This window comes from Centrocercus urophasianus, unplaced genomic scaffold (assembly GCF_019232065.1).
Source record: "Centrocercus urophasianus isolate 14NV4802_14NV808 unplaced genomic scaffold, USGS_Curo_1.0 seq_12, whole genome shotgun sequence".
Lineage (NCBI taxonomy): Eukaryota > Metazoa > Chordata > Aves > Galliformes > Phasianidae > Centrocercus > Centrocercus urophasianus.
Genome location: NW_024884364.1, coordinates 65,999,230 through 66,015,592, shown reverse-complemented (window position 1 = coordinate 66,015,592; position 16,363 = coordinate 65,999,230). Strand labels below are relative to the sequence as shown.

Sequence of the window (16,363 nt, the reverse complement as noted above, 5' to 3'; positions counted from 1 at the left end):
GTGAAAACTTCTGCAAGCTGAATTTGGATGAGGAATTTAACGCTTTAAAAGGTTGAGCTCCCTCCCCTAGCAAGAGCCGTATAGGGCGGTGCCGCCCCGCCCATCGCAGCGCCGGCTCCACCCCCCCAGCTGCCCTTCCCGGCGGGCAGCGCGGCAGGGCGGTGAGCACGCATGCGCACTCCGCAGAGGGAGGCCGGGGGACCGTGGGGGGTTTCTCCGCTTGGATCGTGTTTCCCTCTCGCGTCGGACTCCGCCCCCAGACTCTTCCTGCGCCGCCAGGTGAGCGGTGCTGCGCGCCCTGAAGATCGTCCGTAGGGCCGCTCGGTCTCTCGCTGGGGTCAGACCGGTTGGGCGGTACTGGGCGGCCGCGGGGAGCGCAGACCCGTGTCGCGCTTGACCGACATCTGGGGGTTCTCTGGTGTTAAACCCTGAGGGAGCCATCCGAAGCGACGGGACGGCGTTAGCGGCTTTGGGTTATTTGTGGTAACAATGTTCTTGAGTTTTCGGTGGTAAAACTCCAGCGGTTCATACGGTTCTTGGGTTTTATACTTTGTGCCTCATGGACTCTTCTCTCTCAAGATAGCTAAGAAAGGACAATGGGAGTTCAAGGGCTTTGGAAACTGCTGGAGTGCACTGGAAGACCTATAAACCCACAAATACTGGAAGGAAAAATTCTTGCTGTTGGTATCCTTTAAAGTAAGGCTGAGGAGCCGAATTTGTAAGAGAATTTATTCAAACCACTTCACTTAATTCTATGCAAACAAGTTTGTTTTGTTTTAAATTATTTTAAATTGTGACAATACTTTGATATTTTGCCCTTCTACTATGTACTGTTGAGACCTCACCGGGAGTACTCTGTCCAAATGTGGAGTCCTCAGCACAGGAGAGATGTGGACCTGCTTGAGTACATCCAGGGGAGCACCATGAAAATGAACCAAGGGGTGGGACGCCTCTCCTACAAGGACAGGCTGAGAGAGCTGGAGCTGTTCATGTTTGTGAAAAGAAGGCTCCAGGGAGACCTGAAAGCAGCTCTTTAGGGAGGCTATAAGAAGGAAAGAGATAGACTTTAGCAGTGTCTCCTGTGACAGGACAAGGGGAAATGGTCAAACTAAAACCATTTTCAGTGGGATTTAGATTGGAAATAAAGAAAAAAGTTTTTATGATAAGGGTAGTGAGTGAAGCAGTGGAATAGGTTGCCCAGAGAGGTGGTGGATGCCTCATCCCTGGAGACATTCAAGATCAATCTGGAAAGGGCTCTGAGCAGCCTGATCTACTGTAAGTGTCCCTGTTCCTTGCAAGGAGTTGGACTAGGTGACCTTTAAAGGTTCCTTCGAACTCAAATTACTGTTTGCTAATTGTTTGTAACTTCTGTATGAGCTTTCCTATCATATAACTTGGTTAAATACTGGAAAAATGTTAGAAAGATGTGGAAATAAGTTATCCTTCTTTTATTTATAAACATTACTGAGGAAATAATGCTTGCTGCACAGCAGTTTCAATTTTGCTTTTTGTCCAGGGCAAGACAAGCAGGATTTATTCTCTGAAGTTCACAAATATATGGATAACAGTGGGTTCAGTAGGCCAAGCATGGAACAGCAAGCCACTAGGTCAAATTTGCACTTTATAGAAACTGTTAACATGCAATCTTGTGTCTACATCATATTATCTCCTCTTAACCATTCTTTAAGATATCAGTATTTGGTTGAACCAGGCAATAAAGGGAGTCAGAGATCGTCATGGTAATACTATACAAAATGCTCATCTCCTCACTCTTTTTAATCGACTCTGCAAGTTGCTGTTCTTTCGAATTCGGCCTGTCTTTGTTTTTGATGGGGAAGCACCACTTCTGAAGAGACAGACCTTGGTATGTACCTTTTCTGAGTCACTGCAATATAAAATATGGTGCATGTCTGTTGATACTGAGTAGACATTTTAAAATTCCTTGGATTCTGTTTATACTTCTCAGCCATGAGGGTGGGAGGGCTTGAAGCAGGCTGTTGTCCAGATGTTCTTCATAATCCCAGTCTTTGTCAGCTTTTGGAGCATGCAGCTTCTCCCTTTTGATTGATATATTTTCAGGTTTGATTTTCACACCTACCAGATTGTAGAGAGGTGGATGATGGCAAAAGACTGACTTCTACTTCAGAATGGATCTGAACATGACTCTTGCAAGCATTTGTACCCAGAACCTGAAAAACACTGCAGTCCCACAGAGGCCACTGACCCAGACTTAGAGGATTTGAAGGCTATGTCTATGTAGAGTGAGTTAGGAGTTGCTCATAGGCTCAGCATGCAGAATTCTAAGTGTTGTTTGCTCAATGCATATCTTCAGCATCCAGCAAAATTAACTGGTGTTTTTTGTTCACAGGCAAAGCGAAGGCACAGAAAAGAATTGGCCGTCAGTGATTCCAGGAAAACTGCAGAGAAACTCTTGAAAACATTTCTGAAGAGACAAGCTATCAAAGCTGCTCTTTCAGGCAAAAGGCAGGAATAAAAATTATTTTGCCTTTGTTTATATGTGGCAGCTAAGTTTTATGTAGCTAAAAATCATTGTTGTCCTCTTTTTTTTTCCCTAAGCAATGAAGTTTATCCCAGTATTTCACAAGTTCGAAGAGAAGAAATTGATGATATTTATGTATTGCCCTCTTTAGAGGATGAAGAGAAAAACAGGTAGGTAGAGTTAAGAAAAATAGCTTAAATGATTATAGTAAAATCAGATAAGAATATAAGATACTGTTTTTGAAGTTGTTGGAAGATTTTTGATCCATATGATTCCTTAATATGTAGCATATTTTCAGTTTGTGTTTCATTTCAATTTCTTTTTGGACAGATTGGATTGTAGCTTGGATCCAGAGGCCTTCTAGTTATTTATTTTAGGGTAACTAATAGAACAAGCTTTCAGTCTGTAGATTAGATTTCTACCCTGAATTCTTGTTGAGGGCAGAAAGTGCTCCCTCGCTTACTATGTCTACATCTATGAGAGTAAATGAACCTGACTGTTCAAGTGGGTAGCTGGTGTGTGACAGCTGGATGCTGGTTATTGTCCCCTCATTCAGTGGTGTAGATGCACCAAGCAGAAGTAGACGTATTTGTCAAATATGTGACATCTTAAGTAAGGGCAAGGGAGATGATTGACCACCACTGCTTTGCCTGTGTGAAGCCCCATCTGGAGTACTGTGTCCAGGCCTGGAGTCCCCAGTACAGGAGGGATGTGGAGCTGTTGGAGTGGATCTGGAGGAGGGCCACAAAGATGATCAGAAGGCAGGAGCACCTATCCTGTGAAGAAGGTTTGAAGAAGCTGGGCTTCTTTAGCTTGGAGAAGGCTCTGGAGAGACATAATTGTGGCCTTCCAGTACTTGAAGAGAATTTACAAGCAGGAGGGGGCTGACTTTTTAAATGATTTGATAGTAACAGGATAAGAGGAATGGCTTTAAATCCAAAGGGGATCTAGGTTAGATGTTTTGAAGAAATTGTTTATTCAGAGGATGGTGATGTACAGGAACAGGATGCCTGGGCAGGTTGTCTTATCTGAGGAGGTGTTCGAGACCAGTTTGGATAGGATACTGGGCAGCCTGATCTAGTGGGTGGCAACGCTGCCCACAGCTGTGGGATTGTAACTAGATGTTCTCTGAAGTCCTCTTCAGTCTAAGCTATTTTATTTGTGTTTGTGTACTTTGCTGTTGTGTGTGGGTTTCTTTTTGTTGTTTTTTTTTTTTTTTTTTTTTTTTTTTTTTTTTTTTTTCCAAGTGTCAGGGAGGGAAGGCTGATATCCTTTTGCTTAAAATACACATTTCATTTACCTGAGGAAATGTCTTTTTTCTTGCTGCGATTTTTAGCTCAGAGGAGGAAGAAGAAAAAGAATGGGAAGTAAGAATGACCCAGAAAAAACTACTACAGGTAAATACATCCTAATTCCCTTGTTATTGTGAATTATCCTGTCATTTAAATGCTATACTTCTTTAAATAAAAAAAAAAAGTTTGAGTTTGATGGTATAGGTGTTACTATAGCATTACTGACCAAGTAAGCAAGGTGATTTTAAGAATGCCATGATTTCCTACAAATCTAAAAACATAAAGGGAATTTTCTTCACTTGAACACAGCAGAATAGGAATTTTTATGTCTTCATTTTAAACTACTTTCTCTGGAATAAGAGTGTGCCTTCTGTAATATCAAAAAAATGAAATGTGTGCATTTTTTCACGTGTATGTGCAGATAAGCAGCATATTGAACAGAATTTACATGCTTACCTGAGTACAGAGTGACACTGAAATGCATTGGTCCTTGAGTTTTCACAGACAAACTCTGTATTCCTTTCTGATGCGCTGATCTTAGAGGAAGAGGAGAAAAGAAACACGTCAGCGAAGCAGAATGTGTAATGAATTGTAAAATTATTTTTTCTTTCAAAAACAAACAAACAAACAAAACCAACATTAAATAAACTCTCTTGGAAACACTGTCAGTGTTGGAAGTAGTTTGCAAAAAAAAAAGCCAAAATAACCAAACCTCTTTGGAAGGATAAAACCAGGCTTGCTGAGGCTCTAAAACTGTCTTCTGTGATTCATGCTGAATATATTTTTATGGAAAGAATGAAACCAAGTTTTAAAGTTGTAGTTTATATGAAGTGCATCAAACAGTATAGGAAATGGTAACAAAAATTTTATAGGTGTTTTTTATTTTTTTTTTAATTTGAAAGGATGATGAAAATATTTCACTGTTTTTAGGCTGTCATACAAAATTAATGTGTATATTTTTCCTGTTTTTTTTTTTTTTTTTTTAAATAGGATCAATTATTTGAAAACCCGCATGCTATCGATATAGATTCAGAAGATTTTAACAAGCTGCCTCCAGAAGTAAAGCATGAGATCTTGTCTGATATGAAGGAACTTACTAAACGAAACAGAACATTATTTGAAGCAATGCCAGAGGTAATATTTAAAATAGTGTCAAGCCATTGTGGTGGTTCTATTACAGATGAATCACATCTGGAGAGCTTTACTCACATACTCTATTTAATGAGAAATGTTATGATAAGGGGGAAGGAAAAGCAAGCAAGTAATGACTCCTAACAGATCCTTCCCATGTGTGCATTCAGTGTCCTATCTCTTGGTTTCTACTAAAATTGCTAATTTGGTTTGGCAAGAATGAAAAAAGCATGCTGTGTGTCATCCCTCAGCAGCATTATGCCCGATGTTTCAGTTACAAGGAACCTGCTGCTAATGCAGATAAGTCAGGCAGAACGAGTGCAGCTTGGATTACAAACCCCCAGATTGTTAGGGGAGCTCACAACTGCAAAAAGACCTGCATGTTTGTAACTTAGATGTGATACCAAAGCCATTCTGAGATGAGTGGGGAATCCTACAGTGCTACTTGTAGAATGGCTTTCTGGAGCACAAATATTTTTAAATTACAGTATCAGATGAAATGATAGCTTGTGCCTCAGTGCAAGCTAAGCACCATTTTGTGGTGGACAGCATCTTAAAAACTACCCACATGTGGATTCTATTATAATTGCATTGTTGTTAAGATGGGGACTAGTTCTGTTAGCCAGCTCGCTTTTGTTGATCACATCATTTAGATCTCATTATGTTTAACCAGCACTCAGAACTCCTTAATGGTATCTTTTAGAATTCTGTTGTGTATTGCAGCAGTAATAGCACTGTCACTTGTGAGTGCAGCAGTCAGTAAATGCCAAATGTTGCCTACTTAAAGGAAATAAGAAAATACTTCTATTAAAAGGCTTTCCAGAGCATGGTAATTGTGCTTGCTTTAAAGGTGCAGTTAGTGTCATTTTTTGAAAAATTGACTTGGATTCTTTTTTTTTTATTAAGGACTCCAGTGACTTTTCCCAGTACCAGCTTAGGGGTTTGCTTAAGAAGAGTCACCTCAGTCGCTGCATAGAAAATGTACAAAAAGAGTTGAATCAGCAGCACTCGGGTCAAATCCAAACACAATATGACAATGAAGGTGGTTTTGTGAAAGAAATGGAATCTAGGAGGATAATCTCTGAAGACTCTTCTCACTATATCTTAATAAAAGGTATGTCAGGTCTTCACTTTATAAAACCTTTTATTCACTGTGTGCAGTCTGCAGCTTTTAATTTTAAGAAAAGACCTGAATATTGTTTACAGGTGTATGTAGTGAAATTTACTGTACTGTTAGACATAATTGACTATGATTGGCAAATGTAGAAAACTGGCTTATTAATCTTCAAATGATGGGTTTTTTTTTTTCTTATGTAGTGTGGAATTCTAGTATAAAACAGCATTTTATCTTAAAAAAAAACTATTTTTTTCAGGTTTTCAAGCAAAAGAAGATGCTAGTAAAGACTTGGAAGCTACTGCAGGACCCTCATCAGGAAAGTCTGAATTGAATAAAATAAATGAATCTCCAGCTAATGCAGAGTTAATTGCATCTGACAAGTTGCAGACAGACAAAGATAACAGTGTAGTCACAGCACCACCCTCTCCCCAAACATTGCTTGCTATCCAGGCAGCAATGGTGGAAAGCAGCTCAGAAGAAGAACTGGGAAATGAAGATAAAGAACGACTAAACCTGACTCGGTCTGTAATGGAAGAAGGCAGTGTGTCTCCAAGAACACTGCGGGCAATTCAGCAAGCTCTGAATGATGATGATGAAAAGGAGGAAGTTGTTACTGTTAGAGCTGATAGAGTGCAAACAGAAAGGTCAAAAGCGAAGGATTTTCTTCTTAGTAGCTCAGATGAGGAAGATCAGATTCCTGAAGTTAAAGAGGATAAAGAAATACTTATATCTACAATTCATTCATCAAACCAAGCAATTGTGCAGGATATTGAATTTGGACAAAAGATTCAGGAGTTGGGAAAAAATTGTATTACACCCAAGGGCACCAGTATGTCCACAGATAAAAATTACTCTTGTGTTGATGATGCTGAAAAAGGGAAAGAAGTTGTAGACACAGAATTAAATGGTTCAAAAATAGACTCAACTTATTTGGAAGACAAGGATGTGAACTTGTGCATTCAGAAGCCAAGCTGTTCCTCTTCACAAGCTAGTATAGGGCCTTTGGTTCACAGTGAAACAGCAGGATTTTCTAAAACTGAGGAAAACTTGAAAATTTGTGAAATTACAGAGGAAGTTCATTCACAAACAGAAGAGAGTATATCTGAGGTACAAAAGGAAACTGAAATTCTTCCACCAACACAAGGTCCTAAGGAGGGAAGACAAGGGACATTACAGTCTGAAGACAGTGATTCTGATGGTATGTGCATTTTAATTGATCAAAAAGATAAAAAGATAAAGCCTTACTGTATTTAAAATCAATTGAATTTAACCTTTACTGTATTTAAAATCAATTGAATTTAACCTTTCTTTCCTTGTAAGAAATGCTTTTAAACAGATCTATTCCTACATGCACTGGAATTGGGAAGAAAATCTGAGCTATATTTTCCCTATAGTGCCGTCCCTGGGTACACAATATGGAAAAGCAGGAAAGATTGTTTTTCTATACCTTGAACTCGATTAACTTAGATATGGATGGTTAACTACTTTGTTTGTTTCACAGTTCTTTTATCTGTTTCTTTCATATAGCAAAGGCAAAAGAACAACCAAGCCAGCAAACCCAACCTCAAAACAAAACAAAAAACAAACCAACCCACTGCCCCACTAAAACATAAGTTGAAACACATCTTTTTTTAAACAAACAGCAAAAAGCTGAGCTCTTTGTTCTCCCCTTGTAGGAAGCTTCATTGAAGTGGACAATGTGATCAGTAACGAGGATGAATTTTCTACTGAATATGATGAGAGACTGGGTGATAAAACAGCACTTTCAGAAAGGGAGGAAGATGGACATGATATAGTCACACAGAACTTGCTGAATGATTCTGATGAAATGCAACTGGCAAGCAGTCAGAATGCTGAAAAAGAAGATAATATTAGAGATGCAGGAGATGAGTGGCAAGACATCAGTTTGGTAACTTTGATACTTGTCTTAAGCTGATAGTTAAGTGCTATGTAGCAAAATATTTTTCAAGGAAAATCATCATGGAACTTTTTCGTAACTGTAGTATATTTATTTAAATTCTGTAGGGGCATTTTTTTAAAGATGACAATTAAACAATACCTGAAATCAGGAGAAGTGTCCTCCTGATGAGGAGACTTAGGTATGATCTTATAATTTACCGCATAAGAGAAGCTATGACAGTTTCCCGACATGAATTAATGGAGCTTATACTACTAGTTGTGGACACAGGTATTATTAGATAAAGTATAAAATGGTTGAAATTACCAAAAACTTGTTTTATTTTTCAGGAAGATCTAGAAGAATTAGAAAATGACCTTTCTGCTGAACAGGAAATGCTTCAGTCTCAAAAACAACAGCAGGAGCGTGTTGCTTCTTCTGTAACGGGGCAAATGTTCTTGGAAAGCCAGGTAATTCACTGAATCATTTCAGTTTGATACAACATAAGACATGCCCTCCCACCCCTGCAGTCGAATGTTTTCCTTTTCTTCCTACTTAATTTTTTTGTATAATTAAAATAGGAGATTCTCAGTCTCTGTGCCTAGTACTTTTTAGTGGAAATTAAGATTTGCTCTGAAATATTAAATACCTCCTAACTGTAAAATTGGCTTTTTTTGAGTCACGTATATTACAATCCATTTTTCAGATGAAGTATTAACTGTTTTGTCTTCATCCTACAGGAGCTTCTCCGCCTATTCGGCATTCCGTACATTGAAGCTCCTATGGAAGCAGAGGCACAGTGTGCTGTATTGGACCTCACTGATCAGACCTCTGGAACAATCACTGATGATAGTGATGTTTGGTTATTTGGTGCACGGCATGTTTATAAAAATTTCTTCAGTCAAAACAAATATGTGGAATATTACCAGTATGTTGATTTTCAAAACCAGCTGGGTAAGGGCCAGTGACTGTAGATACAATCTTTGATAAGACACTTTTTTTTGCCATGTATCTTTCTGAAGTTGGATTTCCTACAGAAACAGATAACACATGCATAAAATGCAGCGTTCTTTGGAAAGTCTCTAAAGACATTCAGTTGGATTGCTGTTTTTATTGCCAGATGGAAATTTATTTTGGATATGTTGACACATAACAATTAAAAAGGAATCCTACGTACTATGTAAGAAAGTTTTTCAGTTAATATCGACAGCTTTTTGTTCTTGAACTTCCTAATCAGATTCTTGCTAATTATGATGAACTGTTGAGCTTTAATGTTATGTAGTATATTGAAGAAAATATGAACTAGTTCTGCATAAACAAGACAATAATAATAATAAAAAAAACAATCTATAACTCTTTTTAAACTCACTCTGATCTTTGAAAGATTACTCTATGATCTTTGAAATCATATTTTAATACCTTCAGTATGGGAAATTCAGCGTGCAGTGGAAAATGTATCTCTGTTTTCTTTTCTCAACAAAGAGAAGGCTATTATTTTACTTATTGTTACTTATCTTAGATATGCCACTGTAGTTTACTTGAGAAGAGCAAAATAGCAAACTGTGCTTAATTAGCAAATGCAGCTATGGTGCTTGAGGTAGCAGTAGTTTATTAACACTGCTCTAGAATATAATTCAGCAAATCTGGATGTTAATGCATGTATATTTCTTTCGTTGTTTGTCTTTCAGAAAATACAGTATTTTTAATTTGTAAGGGAACATATGAGGAATGCGGTGGCTGTATTTGGTTTACACTCTTTCTTTCACAGGGTTAGATCGAAACAAGTTAATTAATTTGGCATACTTGCTTGGAAGTGACTACACTGAGGGAATCCCGAATGTTGGCTTTGTAACTGCGATGGAGATCTTAAATGAATTTCCTGGACATGGATTGGAACCTCTTCTAAAATTCGCGTATGCTTTGCTGGATTTTATTGTTTTTCTTTCATATTTTTCTGTAATGTCAATGTTGGTCAATATACTTTCTGCTCTTAAGTATACAACAAAATGTGTGACCATCATCAAGGAGGCTAATTGAACTATAAAATATGTAATCCGTTGTATCGGTACTTGAAATGGCAGGTAATCAAAACGATGTGTTGATGCAGCAATTACAGCAAGACTAGTGAAGACAATAGAACAGCTTTAAAACTGTGCAACTGCCTCCAAGTTCATTGCAGAGCTGGATCCCTAGTGGAGTCAAGGTTGTTTCTCCCTGAGCATGTGAGAAGGTGCTGTAGCTTGCCCATAGAGAAAAGAGACTTGATGACCTGGAAAGAGACAGACAGGTAGGCTGTGGGGAAGAACAAAGTTTGAAGTGTGCCAAGCCAATTGTATTGGCCGTTGTGAGAATCACAGACTCGTAGAATCTTTTTGTTGGAAGGGACCTTAAAGATAATCCAGATCCAACTCCCCCACTGTACGCAGAAGCACCTTCCATCCCTGGAGACATTCAGGGCCAAGCTGGATGTGGCTCTGGGCAGTCTGGTCTAGTCGTTGGTGGCCTTGCACATAGCAGGGGGGTTGAAACTAAATGATCTTTGAGGTCCTTTTCAACCCAGGCCATTCTATGAATCTGTGATGCCACTAAACCAGGTTGCTCAGAGTGGTTAGAAGTTTGTATGTTCTTTTTTTTTTGATCTCTGGTTTTTATACCAAAAAAACCTCCAAAGAATGATTGTTACATGTGGGGTGTCCTTCCCTTTGGCTTCTAAAGTGGAATCCAGGTAATGTTTGCTACCTTGGCTGACAATGGCTGTGTTTACTGTATGTTTTGTCCTTTTTACTTTCAGATTCTTATGCCCTTTTGGCCATTATCATTTGAAAATCTCCTATCTCATATCTTGCAGTAGCTGAAGTAGGGAGTCTTAGGGAGTCTGATTAAAGCCATTTGAGATAGCAAAGTGGCTGTTGGCAATTCAAGTTACATTTTATGGGAACAAGTGAATACTTTTCTCTGTTTTTCAGTGAGTGGTGGAACGAGGCTCAGAAGAACAAGAAAATCAGACCTAATCCACGTGATACCAAAGTCAAGAAGAAATTGCGGGAGCTGCAGCTTTCTTCAGGTTTCCCAAATCCAGCAGTGGCAGAAGCATACCTGAAGCCTGTGGTGGATGAGACAAGGGGCTCATTCACATGGGGAAAGCCTGATGTAGAGCAGATTAGAGAATATCCTTTTACTATAAGACAGGAATTGCTAGCTAAAAGTACTCAGCTTAAAGTTCGTATGGCTAGCTAGTGCCTCAGTAACAGAGTGTCAAATTCTTAGCATCTCACTGGTGTGACGGACCTCCCTACCCCCATCCAAATGTACTTTCCTACACTGATACTAACTCTGGAATTGAAAAAAAATGTAGATATATGTACATGGCATTTGAGGCTGTGCTGCCCTTCTGCTTCACTCTGAATGCAGGGTCTTACTGCTGAACTGACTAACTTGTGACATTATAATTCTATAACTATACTGTCACAAGTAGATTTCAAAACCTGTTTATTCACCACATTCTTTGCAATAATGCCATTTCTTGCAACAGTTGTAGCTTGAGCTGCAGTGAATTGTTGAAAAGTGATGGCAACGCATACAGAGTTAATAGTGTTTTAAACAGTAAACCAAAATTCCAGTGTTTGTAAGTGTAAAAATAAGGTTTATTTATAGATGTTGTGTTTTATGACAATGCTGCATATCCAAAATGCACTTTTTCTTTATGAAGACATGCTTTTGGAAATGCTGATGTTAGAGTTCTGTACCTAACAGAGATGTAATGTCATGATGGAAATACATAGCGTAACATTAGAATCATCCACATAACTTGGCTTTAATAACTTAAGATATTTTCTGTTTTTGTAGTAGTAAAATCTCTGAAGAAACTTTCCTCTAGGCATTGGTTATTTGCAGAATTTCTATTTTTGTGTTTACAAAATAGTAGCAATATCCATTTTGTAATGTTCCTTAGCTTTCTGCATATTCTGTAAAGATCACTTTGGCTGGACTAGGGCAAAGACAGATGACATCCTTTTGCCTGTGATAAAACAGCTGAACTTGCAACAGGTATGGTACAGAGCAATGTATACCTTAAGGCTAGCTGGAAAAATGTAAGAATCATTTTGAAATGAACAGCAAGGCTGTATGTTTCTCAGAAACTGGGATTTGGACATTTTTTATCTTAATGTATATTTATATTTTAAAATCTTTAAATGATTCTCTAGATTTTATTTCCTTATGATCGGGTTTATTGTGAGGCATTCTACTTAATTTCAGTGGTTGCAATTTTCATAGTTGATATAAAGCTTTATCATGTACCTACCTCAAATCCAGGTTGCAGGACATAAATAGAACTATAAGTACCTCCAGTACATTTAGTGCTTTTAAAAGACACTATATTGAATCTTAAAATGATTCATAAGAATGCCCCTAAGATTTTAGTGAAGATTTTAAGTGAAATGGACCATTGAATATCACACTCACTCTGTAAGGAGAAGTGCGGAATGAACCATTTATCAAGAGCCCCTTTATAATATTATTGTTCTTCACCAATAAATGTGCTGTGAACTTTCATACAACTTAAAAGTGAATAGTGATGCATGCTGTGATACTCTGAAAGTCAGAAGTAAAATGGTTTGCAAAAACCATTCTTCTGCTATCAATGAGATGTAGTCTACACCAATCTTCTTGGCTCTGTCAGTCAAAGGAGTGAAAAGTACCACAAAACAGGTTAAATCCATATACTTTCAGACTGACTAGATCAACCTGTGGAAGCATCTGTCTCTTAGCCAATTTTATGGATAATATAGAGGACTAGCATAGTTTGTACAGCAAGCCTAGTTGCAGTTAACAGATTCATTGTGTTTGACTACTTCTAGTTCTACTCTCAAATCTGTAGCAGCACGTGATACAATTCCATTCAAATGACAGCATTTTGTTGCAGTAGTGTATGCAGATACAAAGTGCACTAACAGTATCCCCTTAATAAACATTCTGTTGTTTTAACAGCTTGCAGCTTAGCACTTTTTTGCAAGGATATACTTAAGAACGCTACAGAGATTCTGTGTATCAGGTTTTGACATAGAACTGTGTTTCTACGTAAAATCACACGCGCAATGTTAATAAAAAAGTTCACTCATTTTGCCCATTATTTAGTTTCTATCGAAGTTCTCATTGCATAATTTATAATAAAGTGCCGTTATTACTGGCATCATGCATCTTATTATCTGTGTGCATTCTGATTTCGTTAGTCTTTATCCTGCTTTAATTTATAATGCTTTGTACTATAACTTAGGTAACAACTAACTTTCTGCCACAAAAGCATCCAAAGCTGTTTCACTGTTTTTTTTTTTGTTGTTGTTGTTTTGTTTTTTTAATAGACTCAGCTTCGAATTGATTCGTTCTTCAGATTAGAACAACATGAAAAACAAGCTATTAAAAGTCAGAGACTACGCAGAGCTGTGAGTTGTCTAAAGAGAAAGGAAAATGATGAAGTTTCAGAGGCTACTGCTGCTTTGGAGGAAGAACTTAGTCAGCACAAGGAAAAGAAAGGGGAAAGTGCTTCAGGCTGCACAGATCATCAAGACATAGTGACAGAAATTCAAAGTGGAAAGAAAAGAAGGCATTCAGATTCCAGGAAAGTGCATTTATTTGGAGGTGGTTTTGTTGGGAGTTTGCATCTTTCAGAAACTTCTAGTGACTCCTCAGCAGAAGAATCAGAAAACGGAGATTTAGACAAAAGAAGGAAAATTGCCTCTAAAACAGAGACAGCAGACCACAAAAAGAGCTACAGTAGCTCAAGTGGTGAAGATGAAGAACTGGGAAAAATGATTTTGGTGACTGCCAAACCTGTATTTAAGGGCAGAAAACAAAAATCACGAAGTAAGGGAGGAAGAAAGAAGAGGAGGTCTTAAAGGAAAGAAGTCATAAAAAAGCAGACTATGTAAATGGGCTTTATTACTTAAACTCTGTAAGTATTCTAATGATTTTTTGGTATAAAAACAATAAATTATCCTTATTAATCATGCATTTGTCATGAATTGTCTTTGTGTCCAGAATTTAAATAGGGATTTTAAACAAGAAAAAAAAAAATACTTTCATCACAATTGCTCATAGAAGCTGTATGCTGGACTTCGTGTAACTATAAGTTTAGGCCCAAAATTGTATCTATTCATTTGCATTCTCACTGAGATAAAATAGCTATTAAAATCACATGCAACCTGTTGCACCCTGAGCTTCACACTTACATAAAACCTTAATGACTTAATTTATTTCTAGGTATTGAGAGAAAGAAAATAAGTTCTATTAGTCTTGGTTCCCTTATTCTCCGCATCATGCCTGCTCAAAGTATAATGTTGATTATTGAATCATTTATGGTACAACATTAACCCTCATAATATGTCATGGAAAATAGTACAGTAGAGTAAATTTGATAAGCAATTATAGATTGTATGTTCTGAATGTAAATTACATGTTAGACGTGGAATTATTTGAGCATAGCCACAGACAGCATTTGTTTCCAAAAGTGATGCTCGGAAGTAGTGTGGAGTTTTTCTTACAAGTCCCTTAGATTTCGCCTTAGAGCATTTATGTGGGCATGTGTGAAATATTTCCATTTGCTTTCCTGCCCAAACCCTTTGGCATATCAGTTGCTCCTTCTGAAACTGTCTTAATTCAAGCCAGATTTTTTTCTTTATCCTTATATCTCCTCACAGCAGGATTCTGTCAGCCTGCACCCCACCCCCTACCCAGCACTTCCCTGCCCACCCTTGCTTTAGTTTCATCCTTGGGGAGGTTTTTATTAAAAGTGCAGGGGATTCTTCCTGGAAAACTACTTTCTTGCTAGTGCTTCAACAACCCAGCATACAGATCCACTGGTTGCAGCACTCTTGTCAGGTTATTTTATGAGATAAATAATTTGCTAGATCCAGACTTTCTTCTTCTCTCACCTCTCTCTCTGATTATAGAACTTATTTATAGCTCCTGTGGGTTAAGATGGAAAAACAGCGATTGCTGCCAATCACACACATGTTCTTACATTACATTTTAGTCCTTTTTGCTTTTTGATCTCTCAGTTATTATTTTTTTTGAATTTCTCACTGTTTCATTGCCTGAAAGTCAAAGTCCATGCAGCTAAGTTGTGAAACATCAGCCTTTCCTGGAAGGATGAAGGGTTGAGGTTCACTAGGTAGGATTTGGTCCTTCTAGCTGCAAAGAGTCTAATGTATAATGGAGTGTTTTCTGGGTGAAAAATATCTCTTTTTCTGGGTGAAAAATAGTACTTTCGTAAAAGATTGTCACATTATAAGTATATTCTCAGTCTGGACAGCCAGTTTACAGCTTTATTTTGCAGATTACTTGAGTGTTGCTGTTCTAACTTTAAAGGGTAGATTAGGCCTTGTTTTGTTTAATAGCTTCTAGATGTAGAAATATGATAAGATACATCTTTGATTTCTGTAAGGCTTGTTCAGTATTCTTGTATAATAAATTTTTATTCTGCGTCACCTAGAAACATCAGCTGAGGTTAAAATTTGGCTGAAAAGTGGTGAAGTATAGAGGTAGTTTCTATCCTGAATAGATTGTATTCTAAACAAAGAGAGGTCTTAAAGTTACCTCCATTTGTTCCAGTGGCACTAAGTGATTGCAGTCTGTTGAGGAAATCTACATCTTGTTTATGTGAAAAGAGGAGTGATGCATTTATATTTATGTACATTGACAGCTGTCTGAATTGAATATTCAACTGTAGGTTTTGTACCTTGCCACTGCTCTGCATTTTTTAATGAGTATGTGTTTGCATATGCACAAAATGCACTCCTGTTTTGTAAATTGGCCCTTTGTGCTTGGAAGAAGCCTTTGTCTGTGAAGAATTACTTTTTGTTCTTCAGTTACTTTTTAGTGACAATGAGAAGTTACTAAAACAACCTTGCTACTGTCTTGTTACTGACGAAACTGTTTGGAAATTGGTTACTTTTTGGTTGGAGCTCCCCTAACTAGGTACCTACTGCTGTTATGAGATCTTCTGTACCCTTACATAAAATAGCGATGGTGCCTTGTGCCTACTTTGGGTTCCTGCTGCAGCTGTCAGGATTTATTACTGCTGCTGGTGTGGGGATGTTGGCAATATGTAATGCACACTTCAGAACTTTTCTATCTGGAACTGCCTGGCAGCTAACTGTGAAGCAAACAATTTGACAAACAAGGATTTTTGTTTGAGTGTGGTCATCAGGAAGATAGAAGCAGAGATTTAGGTAATGTTAACTGAAACACAGTCAGTGTGGCTTGCTGTGTGTTTTACTCCAATTATTTTCTATCATTTGCCTTTCACTCTGTAAGTCAGTAACTGAACTGTTCTGCACCTGTGTGTTTTTAACTGCTGGTAGTAGTACTGAATTAATATGCTGAAGTCAGACGGGTTGTGTAGTTTTGTATAACTTAGAGTATTTTTG

At 37.9% G+C, this 16,363-nt stretch overlaps 1 protein-coding gene across 2 annotated transcripts; it reads left to right on the top strand.

The window, feature by feature from the left end:
* The first annotated feature begins 162 nt into the window (after positions 1–162).
* Positions 163–13,944, top strand: LOC122155704 (DNA excision repair protein ERCC-5-like). 2 transcript variants are annotated; one of them, XM_042809779.1, is made up of 16 exons: positions 163–279; positions 584–684; positions 1,689–1,864; positions 2,369–2,484; positions 2,578–2,670; positions 3,837–3,897; positions 4,783–4,926; positions 5,830–6,037; positions 6,297–7,238; positions 7,717–7,949; positions 8,288–8,407; positions 8,678–8,891; positions 9,706–9,850; positions 10,904–11,104; positions 11,900–11,984; positions 13,298–13,944. In XM_042809779.1, the coding sequence occupies exons 2-16, from the start codon at positions 597–599 to the stop codon at positions 13,829–13,831; spliced, it is 3,360 nt and encodes a 1,119-aa protein (XP_042665713.1). In that variant the 5' UTR covers positions 163–279; positions 584–596; the 3' UTR covers positions 13,832–13,944. The 2 variants fall into 2 exon arrangements, with proteins under 2 accessions (XP_042665713.1, XP_042665712.1); XM_042809778.1 differs by having other exon boundaries at positions 580–684.
* The last annotated feature ends 2,419 nt before the right edge of the window (positions 13,945–16,363 follow it).